General features: G+C 35.9%; 1 protein-coding gene across 1 annotated transcript in view; it reads right to left on the bottom strand.

Annotated features, from left to right (window-relative positions):
• Positions 1-1,453: 1,453 nt before the first annotated feature.
• The window catches only part of LOC150086741 (plexin-B-like), a 238,715-nt gene continuing 224,398 nt past the window's right edge, over positions 1,454-15,770 (bottom strand). Inside the window, exons 33-35 of the mRNA XM_090372734.1 lie at positions 8,259-8,399; positions 6,182-6,256; positions 1,454-2,642 (exon numbers count right to left, since the gene is read on the bottom strand). Of these exons, the coding sequence (XP_090228860.1) occupies positions 2,535-2,642; positions 6,182-6,256; positions 8,259-8,399 (324 nt within the window). The 3' untranslated portion in view covers positions 1,454-2,534. The remainder of the gene's footprint in view (positions 2,643-6,181; positions 6,257-8,258; positions 8,400-15,770) is intronic.

Genomic DNA, 15,770 nt, shown 5'->3' with positions numbered 1-15,770 from the left:
AGTGTCTTCACTGCAGATTCAGACTTCACCCTAAATTTAGCATTACTTGATAAGCTATATATACTTTCAAAAAATTATTACAGTTGCAAAACTTGGATTTTTACAAAAATATTTATAAATAGCATTAACTAATACCAACTACAGGACTAATTAGCCCACAATCCCAACTAGTACACAGAAGGGAAAAATGGTTCCTTCAAGGTCAAATGGTTTAAAAGATACATTCTGGTAATGTTGTTGTTTGGTTTTTCAGGAGTATTAGCAACTAAGGCCATATTGCTCCGGGGATATGCGGTGGTCATTCCCTGACCTTTCCGCATCCTCCGTATTTGGTGGTCACAGGCTCGAACCCCGGTCTAATCAAGAAGCGTGTACTACGCACTGCTGCTCCTGCCCACCTGGCTACAGAAGTGCCCGTTCTGGTAATGGGTTCAGGTTGGGGAGGGTGGTTGCAGAATGGATGTGCAGAGATTTGCCTTTAGCTGGTATGTGGTTAATTGTTGGAGCTGGCTTCTTGCCTGTTGTTGGGGGGGGAGGGTTGGCTGATGCTTTATAGGCTTGCTTTCTTGCATCATTTGCCACTACTGTCTCTCTCCACAGATCCCCTTCTGCATGTTAGGTAGAAATCATATGGCAAATAAATCCAATTTTTCTTTTTCTATTCCTTCATTTTTCTGTTTTGTGTACGCCTATTTATGTTAGATATGTGTATTTGTTATATGTTTACCGAGTGACCTCATATATACTCTAGTGACATTTATGGCATGTTATTATGACAAACAACTTCTATATAACTTTAGCTGTACTTCATAAATCTTAATTATTATCATCAGATTCTGTTAAGTTCCTTTGCTGTATTTGCGATGACTTTGTACTTCATCATGACCTGTTTGTTTGTTTGTTATTTGGCTTTTAGGAGCATTAGCAACTAAGGCCATATTTCTCCGGGATATGCGGTGGTCATTCCCTGACCTTTCCGCATCCTCCATATTTGGTGGTGACGGGCTCGAACCCTGGTCTAATCAAGAAGCGTGTGCTACGCACTGCTGCTCCTTTCCACCTGGCTATGGAGGTGCCTCATCATCATGACCTTGAATGACTGATCTGCCATGGAAGAAGATGGTAGTATATTTCTCTAACTTGTAAATACTGTTGCTTTGCTGTTATTCTCTCATTAAAGGAAATTTATTTATCATTTGTTAAGTGACAGAACTGTTTTATTTTTTTGCTAATTCCGATATAGCTGTGTGTTTATGGAAAAACATCTAAACTTTATTAAATCTGTAAGAAAATACAAATAACAATTACAACCCATCTGAGATCAGCCAGGATTTTACCTGTGGATGATAGTATGGACAATTTTCTCAAAGCAAAAGCATCAGAATGATACATGTCTCATATGTGAATTCAAGTAAAAAATAAATAAATAAAAACAAAAATAAACTCGGCAAAATCTCAGAATTTACATCTTAGTTCAAGATCCTTTATTATACTCATACAACACTACAGAGCTGCTGTCTCTTGTATAAAAAATATTTCACACAAACTTCACGCCCAAAGTGGGAGCCCTGTTTGAAAAAAAATTTTGTTTTTGTACCATTATAACTTCTTTTGGATGACAACAACAGGTCTAGGGCAAAAGGCCTAGGCTGTGTTCGTATTTGCATAACTAGGTTTAGATTTTCCCTCCCTTTCCCATTACGATGCTGATGTCAATGGTTTATCACAGCCTAATAAATACATCAAAGCACTGGCACGAAACTTACACTGATTGACCATTAACAACGCATCTAGTTCACCCACTGACAAACAGGTTGCTTTACCTTTTATCACAGGCAGTCTGGCCATACAAACAAAACCTCGTAGTAACAGCAAGTTATCTAACTTTTCAACAATGTGAATGACAAAGAGCTGCATTCTGCCTTGCAAGCATGGCTGCAGTAGATGAGCAGAACATAAGGATAATAAATAGTGTGATAGAGGGGGGGAAGGGATAGACAGAGAATGAGAGGAACCAAACACAGCATGACATCATGATATATATACCAAACAACAGCTTAAAATTTGATACAAATTCTGCCCATCAGCTGTGTTTCATTTTAAACACAAAATGATTTCCACAGGGCCTTCTAAACACAATGGTATTTTCAGTTTATGCATAGGCACTGGAGCCTTTTCTTTAAGAAGATCTTCATACAAATACAATACTAACAAATTGTCCTCTGTTATGACATTTCTTCAATTTTTACTGTACACATAACAGAAAATCTGAGATTCAGTTTTTCAGTTCATAAAAACAAACACACACACAGTTTCACCCGGTGTGCACAACACATAAAATGGAATACTTCAGTTTGTAGCAAAGATGGCTTATAAACACCACAATTCCACCCCGGTGGAAGGCGAGAAGAGGGTCAAATGGAAAATAACCCTCAATAACATTGCATAGTAGTGGAACCATCCATCAGGACAGAAAACTCCCATAAGGTTACTGGCACACTGTGAAAGTTCTTGTCACCCAATTTTCTTTTAGGCTAACATACTGAGGTTTCTTCACCTTCAAGTGTACAGGCAACAGTTTCAAGTTTGTCAGCCAGGTGCATTTTTTCACAGTAAGGATCCAATTCCAATGCTTCCAAGACCTATAAAGATATGTAAGAATTAATATTTTTAAATATACTGTTTTATCTTTAGAATATTAAAAGTTGCAAAATATTTTATAAATAAATGCCATTTTTTCACTCATTATACTTATTAATTTTAAATTACAGCTGCCATCTAAATTAGAGAATTGATAAAATAAATTTCATACTTAACACCAATGTGAATTTATTGTTGTGTTCATGCCAAGGTATTAACTGTAATATTTCAAGTTAAGAATATTAACAGAGTGAGAAACATTAATTTTTAGGGTGTGTATACCAGAAGGAATAAACCCAGAACTGTACCTGTATTACCTCATACAGGTACAGATCTGGGTACAGAAATCAAAGAAAGCATTTTCAAAAACAGCTATTAGGGGTTTCAGCTGTGTGGATGGAGTAGATGAAATAGAGTTGCTGAAATACTGTTGGGGTCTCACCAACCCCACTTTCCAAACTGAGGGTCATTGCAGTCACCTGGTCAGAGACCATATTTTAACTTTCCCGATGTTAATAAGTATGGTTTTTTTTTTTTTTTTTGCTAACTAAATAATGTAAAAATTTGTCAGAAATTCCATTTGAATATTTTTATTAGATAATACAGTAGCTCCGATCACTAATTTCACCAGAATTAAACCAAAATGCGAACTTGCACTGCTGGATTGGTCAATTGGATAATATACAGTAAACCCCCGCTATTCGCGGGGGTTACGTTCCTGAGAAATGCCGCGAATACCGAAAACGCGAATACTGAGTTATGGCTCCCATAGTAATAAAGGGGTTCCGTTCCAAAGTATGAAATATATAAGAAAAACTAGTCTAAAATTTTGTCTATGTATGTATTATATGTACCTTCATAATATGACTATGTACATAGAGTACATAGTGAAATGCAAGCATATGGCATCGAAATGAAAATAAAAAACAATTTAATATTAAATGTAATATTTATTAGAAATTTCAAACAAATCTTTCAAACCAGCGTCTTTGCTAGCTAAAAAACCTATCCCGCCAGTGCTATCACCAGTTTCGCTAAAGCGTTGATAAGGAGTTTTGCGTTTTCACGAATGATGAGTGAATTTAACGGAATTTTATTTTGAGTTCGGTCTTCTATCCACAGATTTAAAGCTTTTTCCATTTTTTCTAATTTAACATCACAAGTCACAGAGCAAATTTTTGAAGCAATTAGCGGGTTTTCACGGACACTACGGCGGATTTTTTCTTCCGATTTTTTGATTGATCGTACCGTTGACTCATTGATTTTATAATGTTTTGCCACTGAGGAGACACTTTCACCATTAGAAATTTTATCTAATAACTCAATTTTATTCGCTAATGTCATCACCTTTTTTGATATTTTCACATTTCTCTTGTTATTCGTAGTCATATTTTTGTAGGGGTTAGAAAGAACTTGTCCACAATAAAGTCACTTTCTTCCGTTAACACACTCGAAAAAGTCTGTTTTACACTGCAAAACGGTAGATTTATCACTTTTTTAAGCATATCAATTTATAAATTGATAAATTTATTCAATTTATAAGCATATAAATTAAAAGCAAACGACGAAACCTTCCATAACAAGCGCATAACACATATTGAACAAGGATTAGCGAGAAACATTCACGCTCGCGATTTTGTCACCCCTCTCCCCCCACCCACTGAGCGCTGTTTTGACCGGGAAAGATAATTTTAGCCACGCCCATGTTTTTTTATGGCGGAAAATATTCACGGCGCTTTAAAATTCACATTTTTTAGGTTTCATTTTATATTAAATCGGCGATCGCGAAACCGCGAATACAGATACCGCGAATAGCGGGGGTTTGCTGTATATGTCTAAGAAATAAAAATTGCAGGTTAAAATAAAATCCTACCTCCCTCCAGTATGGATGTTGTGGTTGTCTAGTATTTTGTAATATGAGGTATATACAGTCGATTCTGGTTATTTGGGACACATCGTGACTAGTGCATTTTGGCCCAATTAAGCGGCTGCCCCAATTATGAAAAGTTTCACATCAATAGTTAAAAACACAGCTTTACGATTGATTTTCTGTACGATCAAATTATGTTACGATGGACTCACCATTGTAAAGTGTCATTCACTATACAATATGTAGTAAGCACCGGTCATTGTGATCACGTTTGTGAACTGAATTTTAATTTTATTAAACAGAGATTCTAACTAGTGAAAATAGAAGGAATATTATCCACAGGCTATAAAAGTAAAGATATATTAAGTACAAATTTACACTTTATTACCTTATCAATTAAAAAATTAAATTATACATGAAAATCAGAAGAATATTTTCCACAGGTCAGCAAAATAAAGATAAATTTACACTTATGTGTATAGCTTAATTAATATGTACTGTAATATGTACATACTAACTAGTTGGCATTTCTGTTCACTGACATTTGTGGGTGGGGGTTAAAATTCAAAACAGTAAAAAAGATGAGCAATCAATAACAAAGAACACAGCACACACAAATTGCAAATAACACGATTCGCACAACTGAGAACGGAGTAACAAGTTACGAAGTTTGAAAAATAGGAATGAAGAGAAGATTCTGAAAATTAATTTTTTTATGATTGGAAGTGTAAACACATTTTTCCATAATAACCTACAGAATTCCAGTTGTCGGTATCATCGCAAATTCAATAAGATCGAGTTTACTATCTGTTTATAACTGATTGCACTAACATAAAACCCAATAAACAGGGGACTGCTAATTGTTTTATGGTTGTGACCTCCAGAAATCTGACTGAACCATGTGGTATGGTCGGAGACAATCGCAGGGTAATCTTGAGTGCTGTGGTCTGTTGTCCCAATTAAGTGAAATAAACCCTGGCTATTTTCTCAATTGGGTTCTGTTCTTTAAGATTTGACCGGAATCCATTGTGTTTGTGTGTGTGTGTGTGTACACACACACACACACACACACACAAACACAATGGATTCCGGTCAAATCCTTTGACCTCCAAGGCACCTCCTAGTATATTCTGTGTGTGTGTGTGTGTGTGTGTGTGTGTACACACACACACAGAATATACTAGGAGGTGCCTCCGTAGCCGGGTGGGCAGGAGCAGCAGTGCATAGCACACGCTTCTTGATTAGACCGGGGTTCGAGCCCGTCACCACCAAATACGGAGGATGCGGAAAGATCAGGGAATGACCACCGCATATCCCCGGAGCAATATGGCCTTATCTGCTAATGCTCCTAAAAACCAAATAACAAACAAACAAACAAACAGTATACTAGGTAATATGGAAAAAGTGCAGAAAAGAGAGCAAAGAAACAAATAAATGAGAACAGAAGTAGAAGAATGGAAGGAATACATATCTAAAAATTTTGAAAATATTAAATATAAGGCATTTATAGCCAATAAATAATAAATCTAGACCAGTGCCACCTGACAGTCTTCTATTTATTTCTTTACTTTTACTCTTCTTCACAGTAGTTTTACAGTTTATATACAGAATATGTATATTTATTATATTTTTCCAAGTAATTTTCATGGATAAAATTAAATATAAATTTACCTGTTCACTGTATTTAGCAGCATAAACATATAGTTCTCGTAAAGCACTGACAACATCCAGTTCACCCCTGTGTGACTGTAAAGATAAATTATATTCTTTGATTACTCTTCAAATTCCTTTTTGTATTAAAATATTACTATTATGTTTGTGTTAAAATAAAAATTCCTTTTTATTGTAAAATTATAATAGTACCTTTCATTTACATTAGAATGTGCAAAAATATATTAATGAATTTTTCCCTTTAATTGACAAAACTAACTATATTACTATCACCATAAAAAAACATTTATTTATTTAATAATACCTGCAAGTGAGAAAATTTTATTCTTGAAAATTTTGATTTTTTTTATTTCAGAAACTGATAAAAAAAATTTTAATAAATGTAGTGTTAATTATTAAAAAAAAAACTTGTATTCAGCATTCTGCATGCAGAAGTACCTATCTACAAAGGACTATAATAGGATCTGTTTAGTATACCATTGAAAATGCACGACTGTGCATTTTCAGTGGTATACTAAAATTGTGCTGTTGGTCCTGAACTTAAGGACCAACAGCAATATAATCATATTCATGAATAAATTTTGAGAAAGAATCAAATTCATACATAAACAACATTTAGATTATGGCAGATACCCATATCATGTTATAAGTTTACTCCAGGGTTATGAGAATGGAAAATAAATACATAAATGAGGACTCCACAACAATAGCCAACTGATGGAGGCAGAGCTTTATCAGTTGCAAGCTTGATCAAGACTTGATGCAGTAGGGATTCTTGTCAGCCATGTACAGTAGCTGCTGATACTATGATGAATTTTGTGTCTGAGCAAAGGAGTTTCTGCATCTTGGGTGGTAAAGAGTTACACTAAATTTCAATATTGAACGGATCAGTGCCTTTGCACCATGTTTTGTTCGTACTGAACTGCCCAAGTAGATAATTGGCATCGTTTTAGTTGTATCTCATATTGTGGATACCTTCACAATGAATGTCCGAGGTATTGCAGTGCTTTGAATATGTAACGCTTAACAAGTAGAGAAGACTAATGTTACTTATTCTCGGTGGATACTACCACCCAGACAACACCGTTTCGAAGCTTGTTGGCTTACTCATCAGTGGGTGGGCAGGTACCCTGTTGTTGCAATAGCGACAACCCAAAGGTGCCATCTGGGTGGTGATATCTGCTGAGAATAAGTAACATTAGTCTTCTCCACTGGTGAAGCGTTACTTATTCAAAGCAGTGTAATACCTCGGCCACTCATTTTGAAGGTATCCACAATATGAGATACAATTAAAACGATGCCAATTATCGACTTGGACAGTTCACTAAAAAGAAAACATGGTGCAAAGACACTGACCCATTCAGTGAATCTTAAACATAGTCCCATGCATCATGCCTTAGTTTATACTAAATTTCAATGTAAATAGTAAGTAATTATTTTTGGTTTTGAAAGCATTAATCCAGTGTGTTGTACATCACTTATTTTCCAACTATTTTTTCCAGACCATTTAAATTTAGGGGTTTGGCAGATATGATTTTTTTCCCTATCATTTAACAATCTATCATTTTTATTATCTGTAGCATGATGTATTATAATTTAATGTACACTATGCTATAGATGCTAAAGTATTCAAAAGCAATTATATGAAATTCAAATTTTATTACAGTGAAATACAACTAGGAATAAAAAGCAATAATTTTTTTTTTCTAGTCATGTATATGTAATCAAGATTTATTTCAAAAACTATCATAACTGCCATATTCTCGGTTTAGCAATTATTGTTAGGTTGTCCTTTTTGTCCATCTTTATTCCATTGATGAGCACAAAGACATAAGTATCTGTTGTCATATGAATATCTTATGGTTATATACTTGATTCTTTCTCCATTAATATCCAGTCATATTTTGATGACTGTAACTCAAATCCAATTCAGTTATTGTAATCAATAAGCAGTTTCTCTCTTCTATCAACAGTTTCATATATGTATGATTTTTAGAATTTTAATTGCACATTTTGTTTTAGTAATTTACTTATTGATTATTGTAATTTCATTAAAAAAATTCACTGCTTTATGTACCACAGAAAGGGCCTGCATAAGGGCACTCATCTCCTGATCTGTTACTGCTGGCATGGTAGCAATATCCTGATAGAACCTATTTACCATCTTCCTATATGTTGGAATGTCACGAGCAAACAAGAGTTTATTGGAAGGCGAGTCCTATAAGAAATATAATACTGTAAATTAATATAATCAGCAATAAAAAAAAATTTTTCATATAATCTTATGAAGTAACAACTTATTTTTCAAGTTAAAATTAAATTACAAGGAAGTAATCAATGTGATTACTTTCTTGATGATTTCTTGAAAATTTTGATACTGAACTGTTTATAGCATTAAAATCTGCTTCTATTTAAGTGAACAAAAAAAGTGTTATCATCTAGTAATAATTTAAACTAAGAAAATAATAACTTAAGGACCAACAGCAATATAATCATATTCATGAATAAATTTGGAGAAAGAATCAAATTCATACATAAACAACATTTAGATTATGGCAGATGCCCATATCATGTTATAAGTTTATTTCAAGGTTATGAGAATGGAAAATAAATACATAAATAACTATCTATGATACAAATAATTAAAGAAATTGCAGAGGAGGAGGAACAATTGTAACATTATATACAGCTTTTTGAGATTATTTTAAACAGCTGCAAATAAGTATTAAACTTATCTAAATTATGAAAGAAAAAATATTCTACTTTGATTGCGTTTAGGTAAAAAAGGTTGCCTCTATAATGAATAATTATGGTTATTTGCTTTTCCAAGTTAAGTTACTTGCAGGCACCATACCTCTTACTCTTTTAACATACTAACATTTGAAAATTTCTCAGAATTACATGAAACACAATTCTTACTGAGGAAAATTTTCTGTTTCTGTGGTATTAAGCTGTCTTTAGCATTAGCATATGATGCAAGGAAGCAAGCTTATTCAGCATCAGCCAAAAAAAAAAAAAAAAAAAAAAACCACTCCCATTTCACCCCTCCGTTCGTTCGAAATACCTGTCCAGCTGAGCCTTAAATTTGTTTAGGCTATCAACTTCAACAACAAGTGATGCAAGTCTGTTCCACCAACCAACTACCCGCTGGCTAAAGGCAAATTTCCACACATCTATCTTTTTCCTCGATTTCAATTTATGCCCTCTCAGGTGATTATTCTGAGCAAGAGGAAGAATCCCATCAGCATTGAGCATGCCCAAACCATTCAAAGCCTTATACACCTCTATCAGATCACTTCGCTGGTGCCTAGTCTCCTTCGTAAGAGCAACCCTTTGTTCCATTCACTAATCTTGTTGCCCTTCTCTGTACTCGTTCCAGCATCTCTACATCCTTCTTGAAATGAGGCCTCCAGACCCGTATACAGTACTCAAGGTGTGGCCTGACCATTGCCTTATACAAGGGAATAATCACTTCCCTATCCCTGCTAGAAAAATTCCTGTATATCATTGACAAGACACCATGAGCTATTCTTGCAGCCTATCTGCACTGCTCAGAGAACTTCATATCTGCCTGCACAATTACCCCCAGGTCCTTTTCATTCTCTACCACTGTCAGTGTAGTACCGCCGAGGTGATACGTTGCTCTGGGGGTTACTGTTTCCCGTATATAGTGCTTTACATTTGCTAATGTTAAACTTCATTTGCCACCTCTCAGCCCATCTGCTCAACCTTTCCAGATCCTGTTGCAGCAGCATAGCATCAGTAGTGTCCTTAACAACCCTGCCAACCTTTGAATCATCTGCAAACTTAGACATTAAGCTTGATATACCATCATCAATATCATTTATAAATACAGAAAACAACAATGGACCCAACACTGAACCCTGAGGAACTCCACTAATAACATTAGTCCACGTTGAGCAGTGTCCATTGATTATCACTCTCTGTCTTCTGCCACTCAATCATCCCTTTATCCATAGCAGCAATTTGCCTCCAATGCCACACTGCTCCAATTTGTGCAGCAGTCTTCCATGTGCGACAGTATCAAAAGCTTTTCTAAGATCCAAATATATAATATCAAAGTTATTCCCTGCATCCAGTTCTTTTGTGACTACATCATAGTATCCAATCAAATTGGTCAGGCAAGACCTTCCCTTAACAAAACCATGCTGTGTCTGAGCTATAACTGAATTCTTGTCTAGATGATCCAGCAGTGCTTCTTTAACCAGTGCCTCCATTAATTTTCCTGGAACAGAAGTTAAACTCACAGGTCTATAATTACTTGTGTCCGCCTTTGATCCTCCTTTGTGAATTGGGGTTACATTTGCACATCTCCAGTCTATGCGTACCTCCCCTGAGTCCAAAGAAGCTCTCAAAATTATGGCTAGGGGTTTGCTTACTTCCTTTGCTGCCTCCTTTAATATAACTGGGTAGATCCCATCCACCCCGGGTGCCTTTTTTATGTTTATCCTCAACAATTTCTCCTCCACTTTCCTCTCAGTTATTACAAAATCATCTAGCTCACTGCCAGTGTTTACTTCACCTACAGACATTCCCCTTCCTGAATAACTCCTCATGTGTGAATGTAGATGCAAAATACTCATTTAGTTTGTTAGCCACCTGAGCAGGATCCTCAACTGTTGAACCATCAATATCCAGTGGACCAATCTGATTAATCCCTTTCCTTCTTGAGTTTAAATAGGTAAAGAACTCTTTTCTGTTTTCTTTGCATCCTTTGCCAAGGATTTCTCATAATCTGCCTTTGCCTGCCTAATCTCCTTTGTGACTTGGTTACAAACCAACTTATATCTATTATTGGCTTCCATGTCACCCATTAATTTGTATGTATCCCATGTATTTTTCTTCTCTGCCATATGTCTCATTAGTTCATCTGACATCCATTTAGGCCTACACTTTGAACAATATTTCTTAGTTGGTATGTAAAGCCTGGTAGCTTCCAAGATTAGTTCTTTGAATGCTTCACATTTTGAATTTGCTGTTGGTAACATCATCAGTTGGTCCCACTGTATAGAATTTAAATACTGTCTCAGACTATCATAGTCACCTTTACGAAAGCAAAAACCTTTCCCTTTACCTCTGATGGTAGTTACCTCCTTGAGTAAATCCCACTTCGGCACACTGTGATCACTGCCACCTAGTGGTTCCTTTATCTGCAGATTCTTAAGGCATGAAGAATCATTACTGATAATCAGATCAAGAGTATTGGTCCCTCTAGTTCTCTCCCGAAACATGCTGATGTAGAAAACAATCATCCAATAAATCCACAAAAACCTTGCTAGTGTGTGAGTGACCAACCCATAAATTCCAGTCAATATCTGTGAAATTCAAATCCCCCATTATAAGACTCTCTGATTTACTGACCCACTCTATTTCCCTGTACAGTATCTTATTATACTCATCAGAGTCATTAGGCCTATAGCACACTCCACTCTCAATTTTGATTTCCCTATGCTTATGTCACACCAAACTGACTGGACACTGCCCTGTCCATCGATGTCAAGTGGCTCCACTTCCTTGGATTTTATGTGTTTCTTAACTAATAGCATAACCCCTCCTCCCCTCCTGTCCTGTCTATCCTTTCTATACACATTGTATTCCCCAAATTCCAGTTCTGCATTCCTTATATCTGTGTGACACCACGTCTCTGATATCCCAACAATATCTGCCTTTGATGTTTTGAGCAATACCTCAAATTCATCAAATTTATTTACCAAACTCCTAGCATTGGTGTACATGCAAGTATACGTGCACCTGTTCTAATTCTTAGCTGCCCTAACACAACCCACGTGTTTACTTGTTCCGTGATGACTTTCAGCAGTCTCTGAAATATCCCACATCCTGTTTTCCAGGCTGCTGCTCATTTCAATAGAAGCAGTGCAAGAATCACTTTCACCTCTGCCATTGGCTACTGTTAATCTATTAGTCCTTGTATTCCCCCCAAACTAGCAGTTTTCCGACCCACCTAACACTGCCTCGACAGCATCAGCAAATATTCTTGCACCCTTTCTATTTAAGTGTATCCCATCCCTGTAGAAGCAGTCTCTCCTGTTAACGAGTACAGACCAGGCTGAAAAAAATTCTACCCCTTGAGCCTTGCACAAACTTTCCAGGGCCGAATTGATCGACAAGGCTCTCATCATATACTCCCTCCTATTGTGTCTGGGCAGAATTACAGCCACTTTCAAATTCAACCCTACTTCACGGCTTTTTTTTTCAACAGTGACCTGCAGACCAGGCTGAAAAAAATTCTACCCCTTGAGCCTTGCACAAACTTTCCAGGGCCGAATTGATCGACAAGGCTCTCATCATATACTCCCTCCTATTGTGTCTGGGCAGAATTACAGCCACTTTCAAATTCAACCCTACTTCACGGCTTTTTTTCAACAGTGACCTGCACTTGTTAAGTAATTCCACCGGTCTCCTACTCTTAATATCATTAGTGCCAACGTGTACAACTATATCACCTTTTGTGCCCTTAAAAGATGATATCTGCTCTACAACATCATCAACCTTTGCCCCTGGCAGACATACCCTGGTCCTGTTCCACCTATCCTTTTTACAAAGCATTTTCCCCGTTTCCCTGACAATAGAGTCACCCTATCTTTTACATAATAATTTTACATAATGCATAATTCTAGAAGTAACAGAAAAGTAATCATTTGATTAGAATCAGACTGTAAGGGGGCACTTCAGTTAATGTGCAGGATGTTTCACACCATAATTGAAATGGTTATTATGGAATTGTGTGTACAGTCAGTTATTTTTATTTTTACTGGAGAAGATCTGATAAAATTAGTATTGATACTAGTACTAAAATTAATATTGGTCATATTGTGAAAGGGTTTTTGCTACACAAGCCAAAAAAATTGTCTTCTTATAAGTTCTTATCTGGCTGGCCCTTGAAGTACTTCCAGCCATATGCCCCAAATACCAATAGAACTTATTCCAATTATTATTGACTCATTGGGTAGAGGAAAACCTCATACAATCCATACTACAGGGTATTTCAAAAATAGGCATAAAGAATTCTGGGATGTATTTCAGGGCCAAAATTAGAAAAAAAAAAGTCATCAACATATATCTAATTCTGAATGGATATATAGCTATGGTTATAAATAATAAGCAGAATAGACACATACCTAGTACAAATAAATATTTTACTAGGTATATGTCTGTTTGCTTATCCCCCCCCCCTCCTCAAGAAGCTCGAATATCTCTTTTGAAGTGTGGCCACACCACAAAGGGCCAAGTGCAGTCTCACAATTAAATAGTGGAATTATATCCTTCCTATCTATGCAAAAAATTGTTTGATAAATCACTTGAAAAGACACCATAGGTCATCTTTGCTGCCTGCCTGCCTGTACTGTATGGAGAAACGGTTATTATACTTCATGTTGGGCACCATAATTTCCAAATTCCTTTCTTCCTCTACTGTTTTTAATTCAATCCCTGGTATGAGTCATTTTGACTTGTTATTTTCAAAGTGCAAAATCTTGCTTTTTGCAGTGCTAAAGCTACCACTTATCTGATCATCCCTAAAAATTATCCAGGTTTCCTGGATTTCTGGCACTGGTCATTAACCACCATACTGATATTCACATCATCTGCAACAAGATCTATAAAAATTAGGCAGATGGGTTTAGAAATGGCAATTGAAGTTTAACATTGACAAATGCAAAGTACTGCATATGGGTAGCAGTAATCCCAGAATAACATATCAACTCTGCTACACTCAGGATAGTGGAAAATGAAAAGGACCTGGGGATAATTTTGCAGTTTGATATGAATTCTCTGAGTAGTGCAAAGAGGCTGCCAGGACAATTCATAGGGTTTTGTCAATGATATACAGGAATTTTGTTAGCAGAGATAAGGAGGTGATTATCCCATTGTATAAGGCAATGGTCAAGACACACCTTGAATACAGGTCTGGAGGCCTCATTTTAGGAAGGATGTAGAGCTGTTGGAACGAGTACAGAGAAGGGCAACAAGATTAGTGAGGGGAACAAAGGGTTGCTCTTACCAAGAAAGGCTAAAGTTCTGCAAATTTCAGTGTCTGGAGACTAGTAAACAGCAAGGTGATTTGATTGAGGTGTATAAGGCTTTGAATGGTCTGAGCAAGCTCAATGCTGATGGGATTCTTCCTCTTGCTCAGATTACGCACTTGAGGGAGCATAAATTCAAACTGAGGAAAGGCAGCTGCAGAATAGATGTGTAAAAATTTGCCTTTAGCCAGCTTGTGGTTGGTTGCTGGAACGAACTTCCTTCTATCATTGTGGAAGTTGTTGACAGCCTAAATACATTCAAGGAAGAACTGGACAAACTTTTGGAGTGAATGGATAGGTAAAAATGGGAATTTTTTTTTTTTTTTTTTTGTTTTTTGGCTGATGCTGTATAAGCTTGCTTTTTTGCATCATGCCTCTACTAATGCTAATTCTAATAGTAAATTTTGACATCACACCCTGCATCTCTTTTAGTGTCATTATTAGAAATCAGTCAATCTACCTTGAGGGACTCCACTTCTAGCTTTTGCCTATTTTAAAGGGTTACTATTTATTATAACCCTATGCCACTGTCCTGTAGCCATCCCACAATTCATCAAGCTTTTACTTATGACTGCAACATGTTCCAGCTTATATAATACCAATTCCTAATGGGACCATGTCAAATTCTTTGCTAAAGGTCGCCAAATAAACAATGGCAGAATTATTTCCTACATACAACTCATGAATGAAACTGCCAGAATTCATCAGGTTAGGTAAACAAGATTTTCACTTTACAACCCATGCTGCATTCACTTTAAGAAAACAATTTTTATCTAGACAACCCTGGTACTGCATTCTTAAACACTACCATGATTTTTCCTATCACTGAAGTCAGACTGACAGGTCTGTACGTATCCAATTTGTTCTTGGAACCTCCTTTATAGATTGGTAATATATTGGCACTTCTCTAACAAAGTAACCACCCCTGAGTCTAATGAAGTCCTCTGTTACACTTTAGGCTCAGAAATATCAAAGGTCCTCCTACATTAAGTTGTAAACCTGAATTAATAATGTTACTTGCTGCAGCATGAATGTAATGATGCTAATTTGTTTAATCCTTCCTCAGGTAAATTTATTTAATCTTAAACACATCCATTTGTCAAAATGGTATTTTTTTATCCTTGTGCAATGCACTCACCATATACACAGTAAGTTTCTTCAGTACTTCACTAATTTAACTGAAAAAAATAAGATTTTTACCAGTTCCATTATGACAGTTAGTTTTCTTGGTATTGCACTATTTCAAAATTAAAAATTATGTTTTAAATAAGTATATACATGGTTTATTTGAAATTAATGGACAGTGTTAACACATTCTTACATTAACAAATATACATGTTTAATACATTCAGTACAATAAATTTTTTGAATAAATTTTCAATTTCTCAAAATTCAATTGTATTTTTTCTTTTTCTGTAATAGTTACAATGATTCCAAAGATTTTTATTATTAATTACATGCAAAACTTCATTTATTTCTCACCCTGTTCACAGCAACTTGTACTGCACTATTATCTCCCCATCACT

The sequence above is a fragment of the Mastigoproctus giganteus genome, chromosome 4, assembly GCF_048544385.1.
Source record: "Mastigoproctus giganteus isolate SK-2022 chromosome 4, ASM4854438v1, whole genome shotgun sequence".
Classification (NCBI taxonomy): domain Eukaryota; kingdom Metazoa; phylum Arthropoda; class Arachnida; order Uropygi; family Thelyphonidae; genus Mastigoproctus; species Mastigoproctus giganteus.
The sequence above is the reverse complement of the archived record's forward strand: the minus strand, read 5'-3'. Positions and strand labels throughout refer to the sequence as shown.